This window comes from Xiphias gladius, chromosome 20 (genome assembly GCF_016859285.1).
Source record: "Xiphias gladius isolate SHS-SW01 ecotype Sanya breed wild chromosome 20, ASM1685928v1, whole genome shotgun sequence".
Taxonomy (NCBI): Eukaryota; Metazoa; Chordata; class Actinopteri; order Istiophoriformes; family Xiphiidae; genus Xiphias; species Xiphias gladius.
The window spans coordinates 22,626,377-22,653,556 of record NC_053419.1 but is presented as its reverse complement, the minus strand read 5'-3'; the positions used below and the strand labels follow the sequence as shown (position 1 = coordinate 22,653,556).

At 42.6% G+C, this 27,180-nt stretch overlaps 1 protein-coding gene across 2 annotated transcripts in view; it reads right to left on the bottom strand.

Annotated features, from left to right (window-relative positions):
- Positions 1-27,180, bottom strand: part of clip1b (CAP-GLY domain containing linker protein 1b) — a 39,821-nt gene extending 12,641 nt beyond the window's left edge. Inside the window, exons 1-16 of one of the 2 annotated variants that reach the window (XM_040157105.1) lie at positions 26,993-27,180; positions 24,188-24,409; positions 22,050-22,430; positions 21,784-21,917; positions 19,730-19,854; positions 19,381-19,582; positions 18,180-18,377; positions 17,125-17,228; positions 16,489-16,549; positions 15,402-15,506; positions 13,672-13,833; positions 13,283-13,378; positions 11,652-11,709; positions 11,421-11,518; positions 7,452-7,526; positions 107-213 (exon numbers count right to left, since the gene is read on the bottom strand). In XM_040157105.1, coding sequence (XP_040013039.1) covers positions 107-213; positions 7,452-7,526; positions 11,421-11,518; positions 11,652-11,709; positions 13,283-13,378; positions 13,672-13,833; positions 15,402-15,506; positions 16,489-16,549; positions 17,125-17,228; positions 18,180-18,377; positions 19,381-19,582; positions 19,730-19,854; positions 21,784-21,917; positions 22,050-22,430; positions 24,188-24,296 — 2,015 coding nt within the window. In that variant the 5' untranslated portion in view covers positions 24,297-24,409; positions 26,993-27,180. The remainder of the gene's footprint in view (positions 1-106; positions 214-7,451; positions 7,527-11,420; positions 11,519-11,651; positions 11,710-13,282; positions 13,379-13,671; positions 13,834-15,401; positions 15,507-16,488; positions 16,550-17,124; positions 17,229-18,179; positions 18,378-19,380; positions 19,583-19,729; positions 19,855-21,783; positions 21,918-22,049; positions 22,431-24,187; positions 24,410-26,992) is intronic. The other variant, XM_040157106.1, reaches the window with a different exon arrangement.

Sequence of the window (27,180 nt, the reverse complement as noted above, 5' to 3'; positions counted from 1 at the left end):
GGGCAAATTTACTACACCAATCTAATGAACTGGGTGGCTGGGGTACCCCTTTACTGGAGATGGGAGCCAGGAAAGAAAAAACACATCAGTTATCCTGGGTACTTACATTTCCTTGCAGAGGACTCCGATGCGCTGGTTTTCGGAGCTGCTCCGCTCCTTCGACAGACTGAGCTCCTCCTGGTATTTGGAGTTCTGCTGTTTCAAAGCCTCGAGCTTGGGAGAAGATCAGACACAGGCGGATGAAACGAAAGAGGGGTCAGAGAGAACATTTACACACCAGGTTATGACCACAAAAGACATCGCGGGAGGTATCGTTTTTCTCTTTTCCCCATGTCAATGTTATATTCACAGCTAAAACGTTACACTTAAGCCTCCTTCGGACTGGGTTTATTTCTCTGTGGAGGTGGGGCGATTTTAAAATTACCGGTTCTAGTCAGTGATTTTAATCCCACCCGGAGCCGCATGTGGGTATGTTTCACCCCCACGCTAGGAATAATTACAGCTGCAATCACCTACTGTTGTTCTGTGAACTCCCTAGTTCTCCTGTATTTTAACTCCCGTCCACAGTGACGTCCCTGTACTTTAAAGTGGATCTCTGCGGGAAGGGCCGCCTGTCCTTCTACTTTATTTATTTTTTGATGAGCTCGGTGTGTAATTTCGACTTTTTTGAGAAAATGGAGGGAGTCAAAAAAAATTTTCTGCTACTCTGACAGATGGAAACATGGTAACACCAACATACAGGCCTATCTGGGAACAAATATGATGACAGAAAAAATTAAAGTCATCCGGAGAGCGTGACCCTGTAAAAGCTCATCAAACGTGCCGTTGTAATGTCGGCTGCAGGTAAGTAATGGTATTCTCTTTTGAGCCCTGTTTTTTTTAGCCCATATATGTTTACATTATGGTAAACTGACACCAATAAAGTATGCTGAACCGGCTATTAGCAGTCCCTGTTTGCAGTGTACCCGCGGATGTACAGACAACCATCTCTGAATTTACGTGATACTCAAGAAAAATTAAAAAATCGAATATTCTCAGGCAAGTTCTGTCTCTGTTTTGGCTCTGTCCTGCTGAATGTCCATGTCTATGACAGACCATATCCTGTAACTTCCTGATGGTTAAAATGCCGTCTGCACTTTGACTGTTGATTTTTTTGACCATTCCTTTTTAAATCTTTCGCTTGCAGGTTCCCCAACTTTATAGAAGCGCGACACTAAACTAAATCCAATACAAAATCGCAGTCTCACATCATATTACGCCCCACTTTTTAAGGTTTTTTGGGGGGATTTCTTTGTCCTCATCTCAATCCAGAGTCTAAGGATAGAGAGTGGCATATGCGGTATTGTACTGTAAAGCCCCTTGGGGAAAATGTGTGAGTTTTGATACCGAGCTACACAAATCAAGCCGACTTGAGGTGACTATATACAATGTCAGAAAATATAGAAAAATGTCCAGCTCGTTTTTCCAGAGTCCAAAGTAACATGTGACCAACAGTCGAAAAAGATAAGATGAAACTTTATTGATCCCAACAGGGCGAAAGTCACTTCAAAACCCAAGTACAGTAAGTTTGCTATTATACGAGACAAAGAGAAGCAGGACACCTGCATTTTTCATGTTTTTTAAGTGATTAATCAATTATCAAAATAGTTGCTGATGGGGGCACCTCCAAAGCTCAGGGGCTGGAGACCAACCATGAACCCAGTCTCCAGTCCGGTCCGGTCAGAGAGAGAGAGACATGATTCTCTCTCTCTCTCTCTCCCTCCCCCACATTTCAACTAATAGTTTCAGCTCTACTACCTACCATAAACATATGTACATCACATGCCCCCCCCCCCAAAACAAAGCCCTTTGCATCCAGGGAAAAGCTGCTGATAGACGATGTAAATTCTGGGCCATTGACCCCAACGACAGGTCACAGTCAAGATACACAAGGCTCGGATGTGTCAGACGAGTCAGCAGACTTAAATCCACGTGAAGCTAAAAATAAAAGCCCCGGAGACATCAGCTCCGTCGGCTTCACCTCAAGCAAAGTGTTCTGCTCCTCACCGGAGTCAGACGCCTGCGATTCCGAAAACACCCGAACTCATCGTCCGACTGCCTCAGACACGTGCAGCGCGGCTCTGGAACAGCAGCAGTCAATAATTCATTAACAAGCGCGGCTTTGCAATCAATGCTTTTCCTGCAACTGAAAAAAAAAAAAAAATTTAAAAAAAAAAGTGTGTCATCCGCTGTGGTGTGTTTTGGACGCTTCGCACGCGAGTTTCTGACTTTGTAACACCTGAGTGTTTACCTGCTCCACAGAGCGCGCTAAAACACACACACACACACACACACGCAAACAAGAGCAAACACACGCAAACGTGCAGAACGTGCACGGATCAGATGCTGGGGGAGAATCACATGCTGCAAGACGAAATCTGACTTCAACGCCGAGGAATGTAACAACCGAGGAGAGTGACTGAGACCAAGTTGATCAGGAGCAAGAAAATCCCCCGAGCAACGGTCTGCCGGGTCTTTCTGGCGGCCCCTCGAAATGGCCTCGCACTGGCCGACAGGGTCAGTTTTGAATCCCGGGCTTACAGCAGACAGTCCTACCTGGCAGTGCGGCGCGTAGACGTTACCGGAGTAACCCTGGTGCAGAGCCGCTACGTCCATACCTACGACACAGCCCGCCGCCGCCGCCGCCGCCGACCGGACGCCGACCGGACGTTCACCTGCTACAACACAGCAGCGCTGCCGCGACGCCTCCGCGGTCCCTCCGTCCACAGGACTGACGCGGGCTGGGCATCAATAAACCATCGGCTCTCACCCCCCCGCCGGGCACAACTGCGGGAGACCAGCGGAGAGCGCGTCGCCTGAGCAGCCTCCCTCCCTCCGACGGTCGGGTTAAAGAAGCCGAGCACTGGCATTATGTAAGCCCGAGAGAAGCTCCTCCCGGACTCGCCCCCGCCCGTCCCGCTGCTCTCAATCTCGTCTCCTCACACTCCGACGCCGCATGTACACACACACACACACACACACACACACACACACACACACACACACACACTCCCTCATTCACTTCGTGGGGAACCGGCGGGTAACTGCGAGTTCGACAACCTGGCTTTTACATTACAGGGTCGGATGAAGACCACCGGCCCTTCACACCGCTCTCCCTGGCACTGTCTTGGGGTTTTGTTTTAGGTGTGTGGAAGCAGTCGCACACAGACGAGCCAGCCAGGGCCGCAATTAACCGGGAAGTGTATCGGTGTATCTGTCAAATGTCAGAGAATTAGCGAAAGACTCAAATCGCGAACTTTCCGGGGCCCAGTCTGCCATCTTTAAACGGAGTCGTTTGGCTGGCCATTGTTCCTGACCCTCATCATATTCGGTTTGCTAGAAAAGCAGCAAATAACCACAACTGAGAAGCCAAACCAACCAAACCCCCCTCCCCCCAAAAAAAGAAAAGGTTAATGAAACGACGACTGTAAACACTACAGCACAAAAAGCAGGTTCATGTTCTGGTTCTGTCTCCCACTGGACTCCGCAACCCAAAGATGTTCAGTCAACTATCACAGAAGAGTAAGAAAACAGGTAAGGCTGCAACTAATCATTACCTTCATTATCAATTAATGATTCATTCATCGTTTTTTGATGAAGAAAGGGGTGAAGGCGAAGGTGACCTCTTCACGTCGTTTGCTTTGTCCGACAAAAAGCCTAAAACCCAAAGATATTCGGTTTATACAACAGAGGACGGCAGAAAAATGTCGGGATCAGAGAGGCGTTGGCATTTTTGACTTTTAGCCGATTGTAAAAATAGTTGCCGATTAATTCTCTGTCGATCGACTACTCGTTGCAGCTCGAAAAACAAGCAAATATTCACAACCGAAAAGCTGGAACCAGAGAAATTTGGGGACTTTTGCTTATTGTTGCCGATCGATCTTCTGTTGATCAACTAACAGAGTAATCGAGTAAACGTTTCAGCTCTAGATCCAACAGATGGCGGAAGAAGAAAGAGGCCGACCCGAGCGAACCATCCATTAACTGAAGCAATGTTCTGTCCAGCCAGGCATCATCATCATCATCATCATCATCATCACACACACACACACACACACAGTGGCCCACTCTGAATTGTGCAGTATTACATCACAACCTACAGCATCACGGGTGAGCGGAGAGAAGAGGCAGATGCGAGAGCATCCCTGCTGAATAGCGGCGCTACGATGCGTGCGTCTGTGTGAGGCTGAACTTCCTGCTTCTCGCCGTTTTAGATGCAAGAACATTTGTCATTTGTGATGACGCGTCGCGCTGCGCCGATCCTCTGTCTCTGCTTTCTTGATGCATGTGCACATAAAACATACCGAGCAGTTGCTGTTTTTTTTGTTTTTTTGTTCCAACCTTTAAATACTGCGTGTTATCTCTTGATCCCACGTGCTTCTGTTGAGCGACTTCAACTATTCCCGTTTGTGATGCCACTTCTATCCCATACCTTTAACAATCAATTTGAAATTACGCTCGCTGGAGGAAAGAGGTGTATTTTGCCTACTGGGGTATATTTTCTGCTCATCCCGACCACTGGGTAAAAGCTTGCCGGATTTACACGACCATCAGCTGTTCAGGTTTGTGGTTGTGGAGGAGGTAATTATTCTGCGCTCACAGCTAAAACGACACAACTCCAAAATGACTGATATTAAAGAATTCAACTAATACCCCATCACACTTTATTTTAACCCTCCTTATTTCGTAACACACTACAATGTGGCTGGATGCTGATATAAGGACGTTTTTACGTGTTTATCAACAAGTAAAACTCCTATGAAGCATCAGTAACTGGTGTATAAACAGTGGACGAATGATTAACAATATAACACATCTGTCATCATATATAATGTGTCCTTAAATATTAATATTAAATATTTAGCATTTATTTATTTTGTATATTGATTAAGTCGCTATTTATTTATAAATACTCTCAACTGAGCAAACTCCGTCCACCGATGAAGACCACAAGAGGCGGGTGAAAGATCCAGAGGAAGTTCAACATGTCCTCGTGGGTCTTTAACACATTTATTGATCATTTTAAAACCTGCCGGTGAACGATTTGTGCGTGTGTATGAACAGTTAATAAATGCTTTATAACACACGGTGAGGATTTGTTCACGTCTATGATTACATTTCACTGAATATGCTTAAAGCCGTTTTGTACTTTGGTAGAAACGACTCATCAACAATTACGGACACTTCAGAAGAGAAATTCTAGTATTGGACAAATACATAAATAAACACTTAAAAATGTCCATGTATCTGTAATGACTCCACTAGAGAGAGTTAGAAATGATTCATTGAATGTTTTTATATTGTTCATACCGTGCAAACAGAGGGAGTTAAAGCAAAGTGTTGAAAAGGTTTTTTTATTTCAAAGTGCCTTTGGGGGGTATTTTTAGCGTCAGGAAAATCACCACCAGCGCTCTCACTTCTGTTTTCAGATTCCTTCAATCTCCAAACGGAGAGAGAAAATGTTCCTCCTTAATTTATGACCAAGACCAGCGGGAGAGCACAGCTGCAGTGCTGAAACACGGCGTGTGAAAAAAAGGTCGATGCCATGGAAGGACATACACAGACACTGCCGAACAGAAGAGCATGTTCATGTTCTCTCTCCGTCTCCTGCTCTAATCTCTCATCCATGTCTCTCGCTGCCGTGAGACCGACCATCTGGAGCGCACAGGCAGCCGGACCCAGAGCGATGACGCCGCGAGCAGGCGAACGCGTAGCAGACGAGCAAGAGCGCGCCAGAGAACCACGGACTGCATGAGCAGCTGCAGGTGGAGCACCGTTAAAGGAACGGCTGGGATTGAGTGCGAAATGATAAAAACATATCGAGTTACAGAGAGTTGCAGTCGGAGCGGGTGAGACGCGGAGGCCAGGAGGGACGGAGACCGACTGCAGCATTTCACGCGTAGCTGATTAAATGCGATGACTGGGACTTGCACCGTCGCATGCAGTCAGTGCGGGAATCCTGATGTAAATACGCAACAGAAACGCCGCAGGCCACAGATGCTAAACTTGTGCATGTGCATGTGCAAGTCCTTTCACGGGGCCGTGGACACACAAAGTAACACACGTGCGTGCGTTCATCAGGCTTTCACCACGAGGACAAACAGTTTACACGGGGGGCTGCAGTGAGAGTGTTTAGGATTGTCTTTTTTTAGCCTCTCCAAAACCACCGTGTTTATCTGCTCTAACGTAAGCAGCAAACGTTAGCATGTCCGGCTAACGAACTAGTTACTTTGGAGGCCAACGTGTATTTCATGAGCTGACTACATCAGTTGGTGGCGTTACATGAAAAAAAAGAAAAAAAAAAAAACCATTTACGAATAACACATCCGCTGTTCTGGAGGTTTACACTGCACCCAAACTTATTACCCGAGATAATGTCCCGTTCACCAAACACCTCAGTCAGTTCTCATCGGAAAAGCCTTTTTCTCTTGTAACGTTAAAAAATGGAAATCACAATTTAGCCCGTGACTTGCTTGTCTAAGTGTGTAAGCTAAGCAGCCAAACGGCGTCATGTCAGGATGACAAAGAACCACAGTCATGACGTTACAGGCCTCTGCTCCACCAGCTTCTGTGACTCAGTCAGTACAGTCTCTCATTCAGCGATTCTTTCATCTGTCTTTCTGAAAAAATGACTTTACTGTCCATGTTCTAAGACAAATCAACATCCACCACACTACCTATTAGTTTTTAAAAACTGAAACTTTTGTGATTTTAAGAAAATGTAACTACTACTCTGTGAACACAGGAAAAAAAACTATAGCTCCCGTGAAAATGTACAAAACTCAAAGAAGTTTTCCCTGAAAGTTATTTTTTCTAACTTTCTAGTTGTAATCTCTGCAGTCGAAGAACTTCCATAGCGTCTCTGTCCTGCTGATATAGCAGACATATGAACTAGAGACAAAGACACTCGACTCGCTCGTGGACTCGCTTCTCTTCTCGAGTTGTGACATTTAGCTCACAAGGCCCAGGGGCGTATGGGAAATGGTGTTTGTTACAGGCTGCTAAAAAAAACCCAAATATTAAATAAGGACATTTCAATTAAAAATGATATTACAAATAAACTACCGTCTTTATCTAAACATGTGAAGCGAGCCACACGACCCACTGCTGAGAAAGTTTTTTATTTATTAGCTTAGTTACGAATGTCAGTGGGATTTGGAATGAGGTTTTCTTTCTTTTGGAACAGAACCTGGAAGTTCTGGTTTCACTTCACCTCTCTATAACAGTCGGATTTCACCTTGTTGTACTTGTAATGCTAAGGCTAACTAGCTCTACGCTGTAATATAGAGAACGATGCTGGAGCGAACTGTCAGTTGTTACAAAAAAAAAAAAAAGACAGAAGAGAGGAAGGTAGAAAAAATAACGGTTGATGTTGACGGTCTCACGTTGAAGATAAATATTAACCTACTCACCTGTGTCTGCAGTGTCTTATTCTCATTGGTCAGCTGCTCGAGTGACAGAGCCGTCCTGTCTGACGTCTCGGTGGCCTAGAAAACATAGCGGGAAAAATGACGATTATTACGTAACAAGCTTGTTTTGTTTTTTTCTCAGAGACACAGAATATTCATGTGATCAAGAGAAAACAGAACAGGTTCCCTGTTGAATCGCTTTTTTTTATAATGATCATGAAATCAGTATTTTGTGATCACAGGAAAACCAATCATGTTATGCTGAGATGATCAAATACTTTTCTAATGACAACAGGAAAACAAAGCATGAGAAAATATTCACGCATGTCCTCTCTGCTTTTGCGTATGACCTGGCTTTTTATTTCATCATTATTATTATTATTTTAGTATCTTGCTCTTATAGTCATTCTGCTGTAAATGGAAAATAAATGGACGTTTAGCTCCTGAATCATCCCATAGCCACCAGGTCTTTTTGAATTAATTATTTTTTTATAGTTATGTAACACATTTTACTTTGTGCAACATTCATTTGAACCTACATTCAGTGATTTCTTTGGCCCCACAGTGGAAACACAACAGAGCTGTAGCTGTAGACACAATATTGACGTATTATCACCTTATAAAGTTGATATTGTGAACTTATTAGCAAACAGTTGCTTATTTACACATCCAGCAGACACGGAGCAAAATTAGCATTAATTTGGAGTCTTGCTTCTGGTCATCCGACAAATGAAAGTCCAATATTCACTGACTTTTAGCTGTAGTTTGGTCTACACCATGTCTTGGGGGAAATATCTGATTCTTTAGCTGCTAAAACACGCCATACAGCTGAGGGAAACTGCCGGGTGATGCTTCTCTGTGGGTTCATCACTACGAGCGACCTCTTTGAAATTACAAGCAGTAATTTGATCCATTATCAGTATAAAATACTGATTAAAAGCAGCTTCAATCAGATAATCCAGTTAAAGATCTCTTTTGCAACCGGCCAGGAAAGCAGCATTGTGGGAATTTCAGACATTGAAAGTCAATAACATACAACAGCACAGAGGAATCAATCATCAAAATCGCTCTCAAGTTAAGGGCCAAGTCAAACAGGAAAACATTAGGGCTCGAAAAACAGTATTCCATTTATAGACAGGAAAGATCAGAGGGCATATAAACTTTGGCTAAAAAAGGAAAGGTTGCTCTTTACTGAGTAAGCCTCCAGATTATTCAGCTGATTCACTTTTACATCCATTTGTAAAGAGCTCCATGAAGCGAGAGCAGAAGCATGACAGCTCCGGCTTTGGGGAAAGAGGACTAAACACTGTCTTGTAACAGCAAACTGTAATTTCTACTTCCAATTCCTGCCTAAGCTCTTTTTAGAGAAGCAGTGGAAGGAGTGGACGCCATGCACTTCAGCGGCTGAGCTCCTGGCCTGTGTTGACGAGCAGTGAATGCAGTGCACTCCACTCTTTCCGTTGTTTACCGCTCTCTTTATGCACCCGCTGCTAAGGCTTCTGACGTGTGCCAAAGCACTGACTACTAGATAGGCAAGAGCATAAATACTGAATGAGCTGACACAGAGTGTTCCTGTAGTATGAAACGCACCATTGCATTTGTCTAAAGGTACACAGGGGAGGAACATAAGAATAAGTGAACACTTAGGTATAGTAACACCATTCCTGATTCAAAGAACCTACCCTGCAAACACCGGTTCCCAGCCTGGGAACAAATCTGAGAGGTAATGACGTGATTAACGAGGAAGGAAATTTTTTCTACATAAAACCTGATTTTTGTCTAACTTTTCTCTAATCTTTTCTTTTTTTTTTTTTGGTCTTGTGAAATACTTTTTCAGGCCTCTAAAAACTTTTCAATGAAGAATTACCTTCTCATGAACTGTGACAAAGGGACCTGAGTAGACACCGCTTTGCTTTAGAGGGTCACAAGCCAAAGAGGTTGGCTACCACTGCTGCAGAGTGTTCATCGTGAACAAAATCTGTTTTTGTTTCTGACCAATACACATTGTACGTATCGCTAAAGGCCGTAGAAACCCATTTTTCTTCAATCGTTTTCTTAATATGAGCAATGAGGTCGAACAAGAACAAAAGATTTTCTGCCAAATTTAGATCAGTTTTGCTTATTGCACATGAAGGATTTGTGTTTTCTTCTTTTCTTTTTTAAATAAGCAATGTCCTGTTCTTCCCTGTATCAATCACCGTATTGCAACATTTGAATAACTTGTCATAACTCGATGACAGCTGTGTTTCTGAGTTTTAAACTCCTGTTGACAGTACTTAAGCAGGTTTTCCCCTGAAAACCTGGTTTTCGGGAGGTTTAAGGTCTAGAAAAATACCGTAAGGGAATGCCAAACCTCATAAAACATCTGGAAACCTTTTTTGAATGCCTAACAGCTGCAGTGTTTACATCAGGCTGCAGCCTTCTTCTCCTCTTTTATAGGTGCATGACCACCTGATTAATGCAACCAATGGCAGGAGATGGTAGACAGCAGAAATGTGCATCATAACGAACTCCACAAGGTGCCTCTCTTTTTCATAATTTGTTTCCAGTTAATAGGGGACATACTGTACAATGTTACTCATCCAATACAGATTCAATAAAATTTAAACTGTTTAATCACAAAATAGTGTATTAAGAATGTTTATAATGTCGGTTAAAACAGTTTAAAACATCCCTTCACATGTCCTTTAATGGATGACACTGCAGACTTGGTTACTTAAATCGTGTTGACAAGCATCCGCAGCTGGTAAGACTCTGAAAAACTGCAAAACTTTAATAAAAAAAAACAAGACTGGCTCTCTGCGTATCATTAAATCCAAATGGGAATGAAAGTAATGTCTGCATGTGTGTGCTAGTAATGTTTTAACAACATCAAATTACCCTGAGGCCACAGTCAGCTTCAGAGCGATAGAGCTTCTCTAAGTCTGAATGAAAGCACGCCGGAGAGGGAGGAATACTTAAGGAAGGATTTTTTTTTTTTAAAGGAAAGGTGCTGAAAAAAAATGCTCCAATTTAGTTCATTTTTCAGAACACCACCGATAATTTGCTCAAATCTGTCGACAACCAGAAGCAGACTGAGCTATCTCGGCGGGAATCAGCAAATGCCAACACACTGATTCATCGTCCACGTACAGCATTATCCGAGCCGCAGTCAGAGCCAGGAAACAAGAAACAGCACAGACAGAAGCAAGACCCGCTCCCAGGCTCTTTTGTTTGCAGTGGAAGCACAACAATAAGGAGACTGGTTACATGAGGTTGAGGTGTCTTTGAAGGGCGTTGTATCTGTATCATCTACTGTGTTGTTATACCACTGGATTACTTTACTACACACACTGAAAACTCGCAGCATGCAGCAGTGGAAGAAGTACCTAGTTTTTTTTTGGTTTTTTTAAGTAAAAGTGCCAGAAAACAATGAAAAAATACTTAATTACAAGCAATAAATTATACTTAAGTAAAAATACCCCCTCCAACAGGTCACCAGATAAATCTGAGGGGTCATGAAATGATTAATGGGAGAGCAAAGAAGAAAAAAAACTAATTTTTATTTTCTCTATGCTTTGCTTTTCCTGTGTATTGGACAATTTTACTTATTTTAGCCTCAAACAGTTATTTAAATGAAACCGAGTGAGAAGTTCAGAGGGGAAATGTGTCTTTGGTGGAACTGCCAACAACACATAGACATCTGAACATAAGAGGCTGCTTTCTTGTAAGAGGTCTCAAGTCAAAACGGTTGGAAACCACTGGCTGAACCGTAAACAACGCATCGTGTTTTTATAAGGTTATTGTGCGTTTTTTTGTTTGTTTTTTTTTAAATGTAAAATGTAAGTCTGAATACTAACTAGTAACTGTAGCTGCCAAATAAATCAGTGGAGTAAAAACTGTAAAGTCGTACAAAATGAAAACCGAGTAAAGTCCAAGTACTTCAAAGTACAGCTAACGACAGTAACTAATTAGTTACATGTGTAAACCTACCTGCTTCAGCTGGGCCTTCAGCTCTTTCTCTCTGCACTGACTCTCCTCTTTCAGGGTCTGGTTGTCTTTCTTTGACTGCTCCACACTCTGCTCCAATTCTGACAGAAAACAGAGGGACATCGACTGTAATACCCATCTTGACACGATTTAAAAAAAAAAAAAAAAAAAAAAAAAAGATCACCGACTATCTGATGAGCATAAAGGCAGTGGAGAGTCATCTGATATGTTTACCTTGCGTGGTCTTTGCTGTCATCCTGCTCTCCTCCTCAGCTATCTCGAGCTTTTGTCTCTGAAACGGAGAAACATCAGCTTGACTACGAGCTAAACGCTTACATAGTAACATTCTTGTACCTTGAGCCAACCAGGGGATAATGACCGGGTCCAGAAACCATGTGAAGTTTGTGGATAAAAAAAAAAAACTTCTCTTAACGAGGCCACTTTCAAGATGCGCCACGAGCAAAACACCTCACAGTGAAAAGACATAAGACTGGGCAAAGCCCCAGATACAGATAATCCCTTCACAGACATGCACTTAATTACAGAAATGTGTTATCAATTTTACATATCAGTCTCATGATTGGATACTTTTCACACGCAGCTGTAGCATCAGTCTTTTAGCGTGATATCATGTATGTAGTTATCAAATCCATATTTAAAACACATTTTACAGGATTCTCATTTTAAAACAACTTTAGAACATTAAAAAGTCATTTGGTGACTGTTTTTTTTAAAGCGACTTACAAAGCTGAGGTCATCTACGACTTAGCGGGGAGTTAGCGGGGATTCACACCGAAAATAGCCCTGTGTTAAAACGGCGCAGGCAGCTGTGTCAAAAGACTTATCTGGAAAATCATCACAAAAACGGTTCTTTATTTCTGTAGAAATATGGCTGACATGTGACTGAGCGATCCAACAGAACCATGAGCTTGCTTGTATTTGATTGGCCAGCCAAGCGCCCTGCCGGATGAAGTTGCAAATTTAGCAAACAATGGGCCGGGTTCAACTTTTTTTTTTTTTTTTACCGACGACCCCACGTTGTTTTCCCAGAGTTCCCTGCGTTGGTATCCCCGTTGTGCCGACAGCCAGGCCCCATTTACACGAATGAGGAATGAGGGCTGTGTGGTTTTTCACGCAGGGTTCAAGTCGGTCGGAACGCAGCCTAAACAGGTTTGACGGAGACAAACTGCTGTCCTGACTTGTACATAAACGTGACTCGGGCGTTGTTTAGCAGTGTGTTCCCTTTACTGTTTATAACAGGAAGCAAATCAACTCGGATGTGACTGACGAGCGTATGGATTTTCTTTGTCATTTAAGTTTTTATTTGTTTTAACGTTTAGATTTTAGACATGTGTCATAGCAAAATAAAAAGCAGGAAACATAATAGACGGCTATATGAGTAAATAATTAGTGTACGTTGATTGATGTGCCCCACTTGACTGTAACTTGATGTACGGTTTATTTGACCTAGCCTCTATCGACGTTTCTGTCATGGTGGCTTTGGACACTGGAGATACAGCATATCTGGGCCTGCCTGGACAGTTATTTGCTACTTATCTGCCTTTAGTTGTTGTTCTTGTTGTTGCTGTTTTTAAATTGTTTTTTACATATTTGTTCTAAAAAAATTAAAAAGTGACTCGAGCGTTTTGAGACCACCGTGTTAAAACTGCCGTCACTTTCAGGCGTATGTCTGAAAGGGGCTTCACCTAACAGAGACATATGTTTAAAAAGCCCAAAAGAATCCAGCAATGTTACAGATCTGACGGGGGCCACAGTGCATTGTCCTCTTCTTGGATGCCACGTAAATCTATCTTTCTACCGTGTTTATATGCGATTAAGACGTACTGAGTTTCCTCCTTTCTTACCAGGCTGGTTAGCTGCTCTTCCAGAGAACTCCTATCTTGCTGCACAGACTGAAGCTCTTTCTGTTTGCTCTCCAGGTCAACGCTCAGCTCACTGATCTGTATGGAACACACAGCAGACACATGTACATCTGAGTAGGGCCATAAATTATGCATTATCACAGTAGCTTAAACGAACCACATATAACAAGGACATATGCCGAATTTACATTAGCAGCTAAGAGGAAGGCTATAAATAAAAAAATTACATAATTTCTTATAGTTTTACCGCCACGCTTTAAATTGTATGATAAAGACAATGGTAGATAATCCAGAAGCAGAAGCACAGAGTACTATGTAGTTGTGAGTCGGGCCTATCTGAACAAAACACCTGTGCTGGTAATCCCACAAACCTTCTTCTCTTGAGACTGTGCCTGGGCCTTGAGGCTGCCAATCTGTTGCTGAGACAGAGATACGGCATCCTCCTTCTGCTGGGACGCCCGGAGCCTGAGCTGGAGGTCTGCCACCTCCCTCTCCAGCTCCATGATCCTGGAGCGCTCAGACACGGTGGCCACCTACAGCAGAAAACGTAGAAAAGGAGGCATGAGGGCGAAGAGGAGACAGGAGGGCTGAGAGAGGAGAAAAGTAGTGGAAATAGTAGACCTGGGTCGTGTAGTGTGAACCGAATATGAGAAACTGCTTTAACCTGATTATAGTTATCTGTGGGTGCAATGCAACTGTAGCAAAATCACTCTGAATTTGTCATAGTGATTATTTTGATTCACCTTCAAGTGAAGCTCAAATCAATGTAAAAATTCTGTATGTGAAAATTACAAGGCTGCAACTAACAAGTGTTTTCTCATCTCATTTTTTTTTGATAATCGTTTTGTCTATAAAAAAATCAAAATGGTGAAAAATGCTTGTCAAAATTTCCTAGAGCTCAATATGACGTCTTCAATAAAGATATTTAATTTACATTGTATAACAAAAAGAAAAGAAGCAAATCTTCACGTTTGAAAAGCTGCAACTAGCCATAGTTTGGCATTTATACTTAATAAATGATATTATTTCAGTCCAATATCAAAATTGCTTCAGATTAATTTCCTGTTGTTCGACAAACCCAGTCAACTGATTGATTTCAGCTCTAAAATACTGATAGAATTTACCAATTTATTAATTTTATTACCTCATCCTACCTTACTGACATAATTATACAATTATCTACAATTCTTTCCTTTTACTCCCTGGTTTCCTGGAGCATCAGTCATGGTCAGAAATACATAGTTACCTTTTAATAAACCATATGCCAAAAAAATGAGCAAAAAAAGCCCATGGTTAACCAATACCAGTAATAGGACAATGAATTTACATTTTTACTTGTCAAACAACTGTAAAGTTTGAATACGTAACTAAATCCAATAAAGGATAGAGTTTCCTACTTTCTATATTAGAATAAAACTATATATGCAGTGGGTGACATGTTCCTTCATCACCACGAACACACACACACGCGCGTTGTAGTTTATTTTGTCTCCATCTAATACACCACCCTAATGCCACAAATGCTCACTAGAGCACCGAATGTGGATCCACCTCTGAAAACAGTCCCCGACAAATGCACTGTCTCCTCCTGTGAGTAACATTTGCTAAAAAAAAGGAAAAAAACCTGCAGTGTTCAGCTGTTTTAGGAAATTACTGAGACTTTTTTGGAATAAAACTCTATATTTGTGAGGTATTTGATCAAAGATTTACGTCTTCAGTGGGAACCAGTGGGTTTGGAGCTGAGTGAAAGAGACAGGGCAGAGAAGTTGGAGAGTCGAAAGACAGACTAACACATTGTGGGTCTTTTCGTGGGATTTGCTGAAGAAGAAAAATGTAGAACAATGCCAGCCTTATCCTTTAAGACCACCAACATTAAAAGCACAGGCATGATGGACCTGGGTTATTAGAAAAAGCTCATGGCTGATGACAGGTTAACGTCCCTGTGCCGGGGCTGGTCGTGCACTAGGCCACGTAAATACGACAATTTACATAATGTTTGCAAGCTGTGGTTCCTTCAACATATTCTGCATATCATTATTAAACCTAGTGGGGAAAAGCACATCACGCAGTCCCGCGGTGGGACTGGGAGTGCCGGCATTACCCTAGTGTCCTCTAAATCCCTCTGGAGTTTCTCAGCTTTGGTCTTTTCAAAGAGCAGGCTCTGCTCAAGCTCCTTTATGTGGGCATGCTCCAGCCTGGTCTGCGTCTGTTAGTAAGAGAGAGCAGGAACAGAAGGAGAACAAACACCAATGCAACACTGACATGCCAGCTCTGTGCCACGGACAGAAAGAAGACAAGACTTTAAAGAGGAGAGCAGTAAGTTGGTAAGAAAGCACCGATGGTTTCCAGCATTTCAATTACATCAGTTGGTTGTGAACGCGGGAAAAGCTTATTTGCTCATTCTGCTCCGGGGAATATCAGGAGGTAATTATTTCAATCATCTCATTCTGACTCTCAGATTCCTCGGATACTTTTATTTCTCCTCTACTGGCACTTGTTTGCCTGTAATCCAGTAACTGAAGGAGATTCATTCAGGAAGTAATTCCTCTCAAGAGTGACAAAGATGCAGACAAAGGAGGGGAAGATGGAAGCACGGAAGAAGACTGAAGGCGAGGCAGGACAAAAAAAAAAGCTTTCGAGAACAGGCCCGTGAATGAAAAGATGATGAGAGGATGGTAACGTAAAGGGCTGCAGATGGGTAGAAAAATCTGACAGGGAGGGTAAGTGAATATAGCACGGATGAATAAATAAAAGGAGCAGGAAGAATAACGTGTCTTGACAAGAAAGTAAATGAATGATTCAAAGAGTGCAGGAAAAGGAAAAATACTTAGAACGATTGATTTAATCAGCAGAACTTAATGAGGAAAATGTGAAGCTGTAATGTAAAATAGTGGACCCTTATTTAGCATTCTGAAGTCCCTTAATGTGCTTAACAAATAGAGAACAGAGTAGGAAAAAGCGAAAAAAGAGTCAAACTCAGGTGTTCATTGGAAACCAGTGTGATGGAGGGCTCGTTTTAATGAGAACGAAGTGGGTGAGGTAATGTAAAATAAGTTATCCACCTAGTTTGTCGGACCTTTTGTTAAAAGAAGCACCAGCCTGACGATGAGAGACAGATATCTAGAGCGAGCTCGAGCGAGTGAGAGAATATTTTTAATTGCAAATCAGATTATATAAACACAAGTTACCTCGAGGTCTCCTTTGGTGATGCATACTTCTTCCACACGAAACTGCAGATCCTCCACTTTTCTGTCAAACAGGGACAATAACAAAACTCTAAAGTAGCATCTCTAGTGTAAATACTGGATGCTGCTGCATTTTATTTAACTTTTTTGAGAATGGTCGGTGTTTATTCAACTTCTAAGAATCCCCCTTGAGAATGCTCTTAAATTAGACGGAGCAAATCACATATGCATGAAGGCCCCAAGAGCCTTAGTGATTAATGCAATAAGTGATATGTTGTTATATATCAGCCGCTATTGGCCTTTTGCAGATTTCAGCTGAGTCGGTGCCACATTTTCAGAAGCTTTTAAAAACCCACCAGATCATCATTATAATGTCTACAATGATTTTACGTTGTTCTTTTATCAGCGGAGAGCAATGATAAGATGCCCTTTACACTGTAAAATGTCCCTCTCGGTTAAGGCAAAAAAAATTAAAAACAAATCGTCACATATTTTCACATATTTTCACTTTTAGCGGTTTGATACACTCGGGCCCTGTTGTCTGCCGCATCTGCTGACACTGTAGTTCTCCCCACGGACATTAACATCCATCACTATCAATATCATGTGCGGGCGACAGGTAAAGTCAGACCACCAAACCTTTTCTCCTCCTCCAGCTGGTTGAGCAGCTCCACTTTGTCTCGATCCGCTGCTTCCACCAGCGAACGCAGCTGATCGAGCTTTGCCTCCATCTCGACGGCATACTGAAACACACACAAACACAATACAGTCTCATTTACAATTAAATTCATGATATTTCAATATAAAAATCTACTGAGTTATAATTTTTGTGTCATTAATGCTAGTGGTAGGAGAAAGAGCAGCAGTATTTGTAACTATTACAAATGCCTTGCTTGACAAAAAGTGAAATCTTGATGCTTCTTTTATTGTATCTGCTGATCTAGAACATTTTCTGCGACATGAAAGCAGCAGATGTGATGACGAAGCAACAAATAAAAATATACATATTATATTTGTTATGTGCTTTGTGTTGTCTTCCCTGCAACAGGCTGGGGACCTGTGCAGTGACTACAAGTATATCCTGATACAGTTTTATAAAACTTCATATGCATAATCTCCTGACTTGTGTTGCCGCGCCGAGATTTTTAAAGATGCACCTTTTGCCTCTGTCAGTTACAAAAGTGAGATTCAAGCCTCTGTCACCTAGAGACAAATTGTGTAGTCATAAATTACTTTGGCTCTGAAAGTGCGAAATAGATTTTTTTTAAAGGTTCATTGAGTAATTTTTGAATACTAGTGAGCAGAAAAACTCCAAAACAAACTCAAGGAAACACAAGCCTTGACGTATTACAGTGTTAAAAAGTTAGTTTTGGGTAACATCTTAGCAAACAGCTGCCTCGTCACACATCCAACGGACACAGACCAACAACATCATCCCATTAGACTCATGTTTTCTCACTCCAAAGTCCAGTGCTCAGTTTTAAGCCATTCTTCTGAACAAACAAAAATAGGCACGCGTAAAATATGAATTCACAACTACTTCGTACCAGCTTTTGGTAAAATAAACGAGACTCAATCAAAAATAGAAAGGTAAGTTAATGCTGTGCCAAACTGTCTTTATGATTTACTTCTCTTTGTTATCCCGTGCTCTCGTTCGACTGCAGGAAACACACGTGTCTGTGCCTGCATCTCACCTGATCCCGCCCTTTCCTCAGCAGATTCAGCTCCTGCTGCACCTCTCCTGCGTGGCTGGTTGCCTTCGCAACCTCGCATCTCTCCAGGTCCCTCTCTGCTAGCAGCTGCTCGATGTGCTGCTGCTTCTCCTTCAGAGCCTCCTGCAGCGCTGTCGTGCCAGAAATCTTACGAGCGTACCGAGCGGATGTCTCTGTCAGCTGGAAAATCACATCAGACATTGACATTCAACGTTATGTACGTTATCCCATATTGCTTTCCACGGCATTTTATACTGCCAGTGTATAAACCGTCTCAGAGGTCCCGAAGACCTGGGGGTGACAAAATGTGAAATAACACACTGTGTTATTATGTTACTATGTCCTAGAAATCATGTCTATCTACTACTTATTCGTTTCGCCTAATACATTTTGAGGGAAATATAATTGCGAGCTGACTTCGACACTAGAAACCAGGGTTCCTGTCTACTTGTGGTTACGTTAAGACGACAGAATTTTGGTTTAGGTTACAGAGAAATTGTGGTTTCAGTTAAATAAACTCTTCCTGTCTCATGCTTCAAGTCACTTTGTCAATATTCAACCGAGACCATGATCTTTCCCTAGCCGTAACTAAGTGCTGCGAGAGTGCGTGAAAAAGTTCACACATGTTCAAATCTTGCTTTAATTTCTACGAGCTGTAACTTCAGGAAAACAAATGAAATAAACACGTTTCCAATGAAAGTTGTGCAGACATGCTTGCGACTCGGTAGATACATTTATTTGTTAATTGTTTCATCGTTATGTTGATATAAAATATAACTCAGATGGTATTATGCGTCTCTAAAAACATATTTGCTGTTTCCAGGTAGTAGTATATAAATTTATATTCTAGGAGACACGGCTGCAACGTGTTACAGTCTAAAATCAGTCAGCAGATCTAAACTGCTGGTCAAAACTTATTTGAGAAAACAGGAAATCCACCCCAATTCAAGACACAGACGAAAAATGGTAGGAAAGGGGAGGAAAAAAAAAGTCACCTTGTGTTCGACAGGAAATTCAAATTTTTTTTTTCAGGAAATAACGCTGACACTCAAAACTTGAAGACAAATTTTCAGCCTCCACACACAAATTCAGCTATGACTAACAGTGAGGCTTGGGGATGAGCTGCATGACCAGTCGGCACTAAGCCCTGTAGTGTTGCACGACGACGCGGCGTGAGTCTTACCAGTCCTGCCCGGCTGGGTTTGCCGCTGATTGAGGAGGTGGCGGAGCTGAGCGAGCTGATGGAGGAAGCGCTGGGGCTCCTCTTGAGGGCGGACCGCCTCCGCGAGCTCTTCGCCTTGGTAGGTGTTGTGCAGGGGAAGCCGATACGTGTCACCTTGTGGACCGGAGCAAACAGACCAAACCTGGGCAGGCACTGAAAGTATCTGAGAGGAAAGCGGGTTGCACCACGCGGTCAGAAACCGAAACAGAACCGCTGACAGCTGCTGGTCTAGGAACATTTTCCTTATAGGTTAATACATCATTGTATTAAAACAGATATTATAGCTTCGTCCTTTGTCAATGCTCTTTACCTGGTCCCTGCTACGGCTCCATCATTTTTGCCAAGTGGTTCATCCAGTTCCACTCCACACCAGTCTCCCTTGGCAAAGTCTGTCTCTCCAAGAAACCGAACTACTCCTGCCTTGGTACCACCCACCTACACATAAAAAAAAAAAAAATGAATCAAAATAAAGTTTGATGTACCATCTTCTTATTTTCCCCCTCTAATCGTAATTAAGGTCTTCACTCTGTGCATATGGTGTCCCGTGTCAGATTGAATTACCCGCGTGAGGCGTATAAAGTTTATACTTTATCGTTGAAATTCTCTTATAAACAGTTAACACTTTGGAGTGAGCATATATTAATTTTAAAGATTTAAACTCACTGTAGTTGTTGGCGTCTCCACACAGGGATTTTGTCTTCTGCCTCTATGTGTCTTTTGCGTTTGTTTTTGTTTGTCGATAAAAAAAAAAAAAAAAAGAGAGCTAATGGGGCTTATGAAAGAACCACATCCTCACCACTGCACTTCCCTAAACATAAAAAACATTCACTAACTCAGACATACAAACAGATCCCTTCTTAAATTAAAACGTACAAGTGATTTGAGAGAACTTGAGGCATTTGCTAATTTTCCCTCATTTAAATTTTTCCCTTTGGTATGAACGAAATTCTACAGTGGTCTTGACTGGACGTACAAGTCATGTACAAATACTCTGTATTTCTCCACGGCGGAAAGAAGAAATAAACTGTTTGACTCCAGATCTTTAATACCCTAATTTCAAATAATTGAGAGTTTTAATATGTTATTGAAATGAACTAGATTATAAATTAGAAACTAATAAAACCTAATGTAAAATGAATGTTCTGTTCACTGCATCGGTGTGATGTGCATCATGGTTTGCAAGTTTACTGTGAGGTTTGACCACTTTTTTTTGTTTTGTTGGATTTGTATTTTCTCATGACAACTTGTATACTTTGACAGATGTCATTGAAATTGTCACGCTCTAGCTCAGGTGAACATCCTGCGTTGTAACACCTGACTGCGTCACATCTGCTGCTCCGTAATGTTTCTAGCATCCATCGCCACGACTGTCACATGCCCTTGACCACCCCCCATCTGGAAAGCTGGAATCGCACCTCTGCAGAGGTACGGTACATGAAAGGGTCGATGTGGACCTATGAAGAAAAGGGTGTTACGGGTAACCGTAGGTGGCAGAGGCTCGCGATGAGGCGATGACGCAAACATCTCCCAAATCTCAAGGATGTGGAGCGTGCGTCGAGGAAACTGATTGGTTGATCCGGGGTGTTTTTCCCTTTCAGAATTTGTCAGTACATTTCAGATGGGTACTGCCACAAGTGATCTTCTAGAAGAGCAAAGGAAACTAAATACACTCTCCACTTGATATTTTTTAATTGCATTCTGTCACGGTCCTGTCCGTTTACGTTGATAAATCCAAATTCTGCTCTGTCGCGTTCGTTTCACAAACGTTGCGGTTTATTTACACACCAGCCAGGAAGGAACTGATTTCCGTTTCATGATTTCTTCTACAATTTCTTTACAGTGTGGTTTGCCAAACAAGACACCGCCTCCTAGTGGACACATACGTTATACCCCAGGTACGTGCAAGTATTGTACAGGTACATTTGCTTACTTGCAGCCCAGAGAAGCATAATTCCAGCTTAAGTCATGGAGCGCTTTGCTTCAGCGAAAGGTTTTTGTTGACATCGAACTTCATGTTAAACTTTTCCCTCTTTATTTCTGTCACAGAATGACACTGCTCTGATGACCCATCATTGGCAGCTGTAGTAATACTTTTAAGGTCCCCTACATTCAACTACCGACATTGTTAAATCAGTGATGTTTTCACCTGCTGATGTCCAACTGCAAGACTTCAAATAAAGCAGAACAGATAGCTTTTTATTGCAAATTTGAGATTTACATAATGCTAAGGATCAAATTTTACAAATTTGTAAGAATGCAAAGTTTTTTTTTGCATGGAGCCCAAATGACTTTAAGACAATTTAATTATCGATTCTGAATAATGAGTGATTTTCTGCTGAAAAACCAACTGTTATGATGGATTACCAGCACGCGGTCTCCCAGCCTCAGCTCCCTTCTGTTCTTCTTCATGGATTCTGTGTCTGAGACGTTTGACACCGACTCGCTGGACGTGAGCATTCGGTTAAGTGCACCACTGGTCTTTATGCCGGTGCCCGGAGCTGAACAGCGACAAACAAAAGAACGGTTTTTAGTATGCTGGTAGGAAATCAAACAGCAGTGCTTTTACTTTACTGAAGAACATAAGTATCCGTGTTTTCTGTATTGTCCCTGATTGATGTGCGAGATGTTACCAGTTGAGGTAGTGCCAACAGGTGCCGGCTCGCTTGTCGCGGAGCATCCTTGTGCTGGGCTGGGCCGGCCCCCGTTCGCCTCCTTCTCCGGCAGTGCAGTCCTGGATAACTTTGAAGGCCGCGTGAATATCCCCCTCCCGTCCTCACACTGGAAGTACCGGACCCCTGCCACCGACCCGTCGTTCTTCCCGATTGGCTCGTCCAGCACGATGCCCGCCCACTGCCCGGGAGCGAACTGCGTGCCCCCGATAAACTGCACATAGCCGGGCTTGTTGCCACTGACCCAGACCCTCTCCCCGATCTGAAAGTCCGCACTTCCGTCCGGGGTTGGGGAGGTCACATTGCCAGGGGACTTCTCAGGGGGAACTGGCTTTGGAGCTCCTGCGATCACAATTTTGGTTTATTGACCTCTTTTCACTCATACAATCAAAAGCAAGTTTACTACCAACTTCTCAGTTACGTCTGTATTTTCTTTTAGACGTCAGGTAAACTACAACTTTTTAACCTGGCTTCTAACTTCCTTGTACTATATGAAGTTATCATTTAACATTTTATCTACTTTTATAAGTTTTTACTTTTCGGTGACTGTATAATTTTATAACGTATCTGATGATCTTTGCATCTGTGTTAAGAGATTTGGTATACAAATAAAGTTATTGCATTATTTTATCTTGACTCAATGGTAGGGCTGGGTATCTGTCTAGCTGTTTTGATACCAGTGCAGTACAGTACAATAACAATACTTCTTTCATTGTTATTTTTGAGGAGACTAGGAAGAAGTCCAGAAGCCGGAAGCCAATAGATCTTTGAAATCTTTCCTTAAAAAAAAAAAGACTTATATAATTAATCGATCATCAAAATAATCGCAAATACATTTTCCGTTGGTCAACTAATTGATTATTCTAATAATTTCAGCTCTAGAAGGCAATATAAAGTGATATTGAACCGTTTCTGGCGGTTTATCTCCATCTCTTGAGGAGGAAACACATAAAAAAAATTTTTTTTTTTACCAAAAACAAGCCAAACATTCCCATATGCATCAGCCTTTAAATTTGTCTTAACGCAAAAGAGCTGTGACAGAACCTACAGTCTGAAATCAGCAAAATTATCTTCAGATAAGGAAATATCTGATCAACAAATGAGTTCATAAGAATACAACTGTGACCAATCGTTCAATGTCAACTTTTGACGCTCAAATGTTTTGCAATACTCTGCTAAAGGCGCATTTTGTTCAATACTCAAAAAGGAATTGAGATTATATACCAAACCCTAATGTCATGAAACGCCATCCACTGCTGAAAACAGTCCCCAACAAATACACTATGTATTTCTGTTTGAGCAACGTTTGCTAAAAACTACAGTGCTGTACAACAGTATACAAAAAAAAAACTGTTTAAATTAGCAAAATAATTATTTAAGATCAAAGTGTAAGATTAAATACGTGAGATGCAAACCTACGATATTTGACGTTTTTCGATACTTGGTGCAACAGGTGATGATAGTAAATTAATTAATAACTAATTAATTAAAGGAGTAAATAACATTTTTTTAAAAAGTACTGACAACTGATAAGCAGCTTAAACCCAGGCGCTGCACTCACCAACACAGCCTTTCTTTTTGCACAGCAGTAATGACTTTCTGTGCAAATGCGAGTGAACCATGATTATAACAATTAGGTAAAGGGTGATCAAGGATGTTGAGATTTTTTTCCTAAAAAAGCACTTTTTTGTGACACTCTTTGGATCCAAAGTTTTTGCTCGCCACTTCCCAACGAGATCACAGCATAAGGTCCACGTCTTGGTGAAGCACACGTCCTCGGGACAGTTGCTGACTGATTAAAGGATGGACTTTGTAATCAGCTTTGACACCCTGCTGTGGTTTAGAAAGGCCTGAAGTGTTACTCGGTGCAAACAGCGCAACATACAGCGCTATTTGCAAAGCTACATGTAGAGTCACATTCATTTTTTTAGACACAAATGTTCCCTTCACGGTTCAATCTGCTGCAGCCTGAGTGCAGATCAGCCGAAGTTTGACTGAATTCTTATATTATAGAAACTAAAATACTCATCACGTCCTCTCTTAACGTCGCCAACTATATATTATAAAGTGAATTATTTCAATAACTGCTTGGTTCTTACCAGATGATGGGGACGTCTTTGATGGCACCCCAGATGGACGGACTATTTTACTCGGGGGTTTGAGCCCGCTGACCTTGCCTGGTGTACTCATGGTGCCTTCTTTGTCCATGGGTGGGGGTTAGGGGCGGTCGGGTGGGGGGTGTTCGGGGTGTCTGGCCTGATCAAGGTGGGGGACTGGGCCTTCCCCACCACCCCACACGGTCCCAATATGATGGAAGGGAGCTGGAAAACCCAAACAAAAATGTCCACTCAGTCTATCCAAACGTAAAACAACTACATTTTAATGAAATAGTACACAAATATCACAGCTGTAGGAGGAGTGGGTACACGAGGCAAGCTTGTATAAAAAACAAATAAACACTGGAACCACACCAGGGCCGATTAATGTTTCATTCTATCAACTTTGAGTCAAGAATTGCCGATTTAACTGATTGAATTGATTTGACTCATCACAATCGATATTTATTCAGCTCAGTTTTTTAAAGACACCTCTTTCGTGCTTGGAGAAACAATCGCTAGTTGCAGCTCTAAAAGCTTCTGTATGCAAACGTGGACGCTGTGAAAAAGAAAAACGGGAAATCGGTTGTTTCTCTCAATAGGACGGTTGCTGTTTAGTCACCGACCCCCGAATGCGATGCCACACTCCCCAAGCGTCTGCAAGTTGATGCTCATGAGGGGCTGCAACTGTCGATTACAGACCGCCCTCAACCACCTCTTTACTGTATGTAACCAAGTCACATCCCAGTGTTTATTACCACGTTATTAATTATCAGCCGTGCAGTAAATGTGATGTCCAGCTGACCCGGCGTTACATGTCCAGTTTCACCCTGTAAACGTCTCTGCTCTAGAACCATAAAGACAAATACCTCGGCCTTTGCTGCACTCGTCAAATCCAGCGAGGCCGATTTTTTTTTCACCTCGAAGCCTAAAGTAATAAAATTCCTTTTTCTGACGTAATTCGAACGACTACAGTCAGATTTTTTCTTCCCGTAGGTCTGTAGGTGGTGGACAGCGGCCCGGCCAAGCTGCCATTTTACTTACAAAGCTGATGATTCACTCCTGACTGCATCTAGTTTGACGCAGGCACTTTATGTGTCATTCGGCAATGGCTGTCTTTTCAATATATCACACTCTAGTGTGTTAATATACAGCACAGGCAAGTGCAGAGCGGCAACGATTGGTTGACTGATCGATTAGTAGATCAACAGAAAATTAATCAACTATTTTGATGTTTTAAAACTTTTTAGTCACTTTTCAAGCAAAAATGCCCCTTTTAAATGTGAGGATTTAATGTTTTTCTGTGTTATGTGTGAGCGTGAACTGAATATCTTTGGGCTGTTGGTGGAATAAAACAAAACATCCGAACACCTTCAGTATTTTCTGACACTTTGTAGACAAGACGATTAATCAGGAAAATAACTGGTAAATCAATCGATAATGGGTCCGAGGGCAAAGATTTGCTGTTGGCCCCCCACCACACGTGGCCGTTTCATTATTATCCCAGAAGTCAACCAGTATTCCGGAGCTGAGATGACTGACTGATCAATCGCTAGGTGGCGAGAGGGAAAATTAGTTGGGAAGAGTTTTGATGACCGACTCGTGGTTTAAGTTGTGTTGAAAATGCCAGAAATTCTCTGATACCAGCATCTCAAATATGAGCGTTGGCTGGTTGTCACAGTTAATGATAATAAACCGTGATAATAAACTCAACATGATAACAAACTCAACACTTTGGGGGTTTTCAGACAACAGAAGAAATTAGAAAATGTTTACTTGGGCTTCAGGAAATAATGAGGGCTTTCTTCACTATTTTCTGACATTTTATACACTGAACAATCAACCAAAGAAGATAAATGTCAGACGCATTGATAAAGACAATAATTGTTGGTTGCAGCCTTACAGTACTTCTATGACGGAGTAATACCACCTTGCTTGATGTTTTCTGTGTGTCCATTACTCGATGGAATGAAAAATGGAAGAAATATGATGGACGACAGCTTTATAACAGCGTAAACTGAAATAATTGAGGTCTTAAAGCTGGATTTTGACACAGAGCTCCCTCTACATGACCAGGGCCACAAGACCACAAGAGGAAGGAGGAGGATTATCAACCAACTATTTTGCGAATAATAAAACTACTTCGACCCAAATGATGTGGTGCAAAACCGCAGACCTGTGGCTTTTGGGGCCTCCCGGAAGTTCCCATCCAAATGACCAGGTAAGAGAAGAAGGCTTGTCGGGTTGTAATGTTACACCCACCCCCGCCCCCGCCCCCGCCCAGCCGGCTTTGCCAGACCAAAACAACAAGCACACCGGGTCTGTCAAACCTCATCCTGTGTGCGTCCCAGACCGCCACTGCTTTGTCTCCGGCCTCGCACACCAACCGTAGGCAAATGCGAAAACCGCTGCTGCGGCGGACAAACAAACGACGAGACCGGCCCGTGTCGTGTGCGCCTGGGGCTGGGCTCTTCCTCGTTCTACCTGCTGCATCCCTGGAGCTGGTGGGACAACTTGGGCGGCTGCACCTTTCACTCAACGCCCGACGCCTCTCGTCCCACGGTGCCAGCTTACGGTGCTCAACCACGACACCTGGCAGCGGCCCCCGGTTGCTCTATGGCGGCAGCTTAAACTTTACTCGTCGTCATATGTTGTGTCCCCTGCTGGAAACGCCGAAGCTAGCTAGCTACAGATTAGCGACGAGAGCGTGAACCGCCGTTAGCGTGGACGCGACTAACGCCCTGCCGAGGGGACATTAAAGCAGAACAGACGCGGGCGTCGCTGGGAAAAGCTGCTGCGGAGGCTTACTTGGTCTTTCGCGGTGAACTGGGTCTCAGCGCGGGATGTCGTGGGTCGGTACACCGGACCTCTCGACGTTACATGTTTTTTCACGGCCCCAGCCCGACAGCGTGACGTCATCTCGGCAACCTATGCTGCCTTCGCGGACTCGAAACGCGAGCTCGTACATCCGGGCTCCAAACCGGTCTGGACGCTGA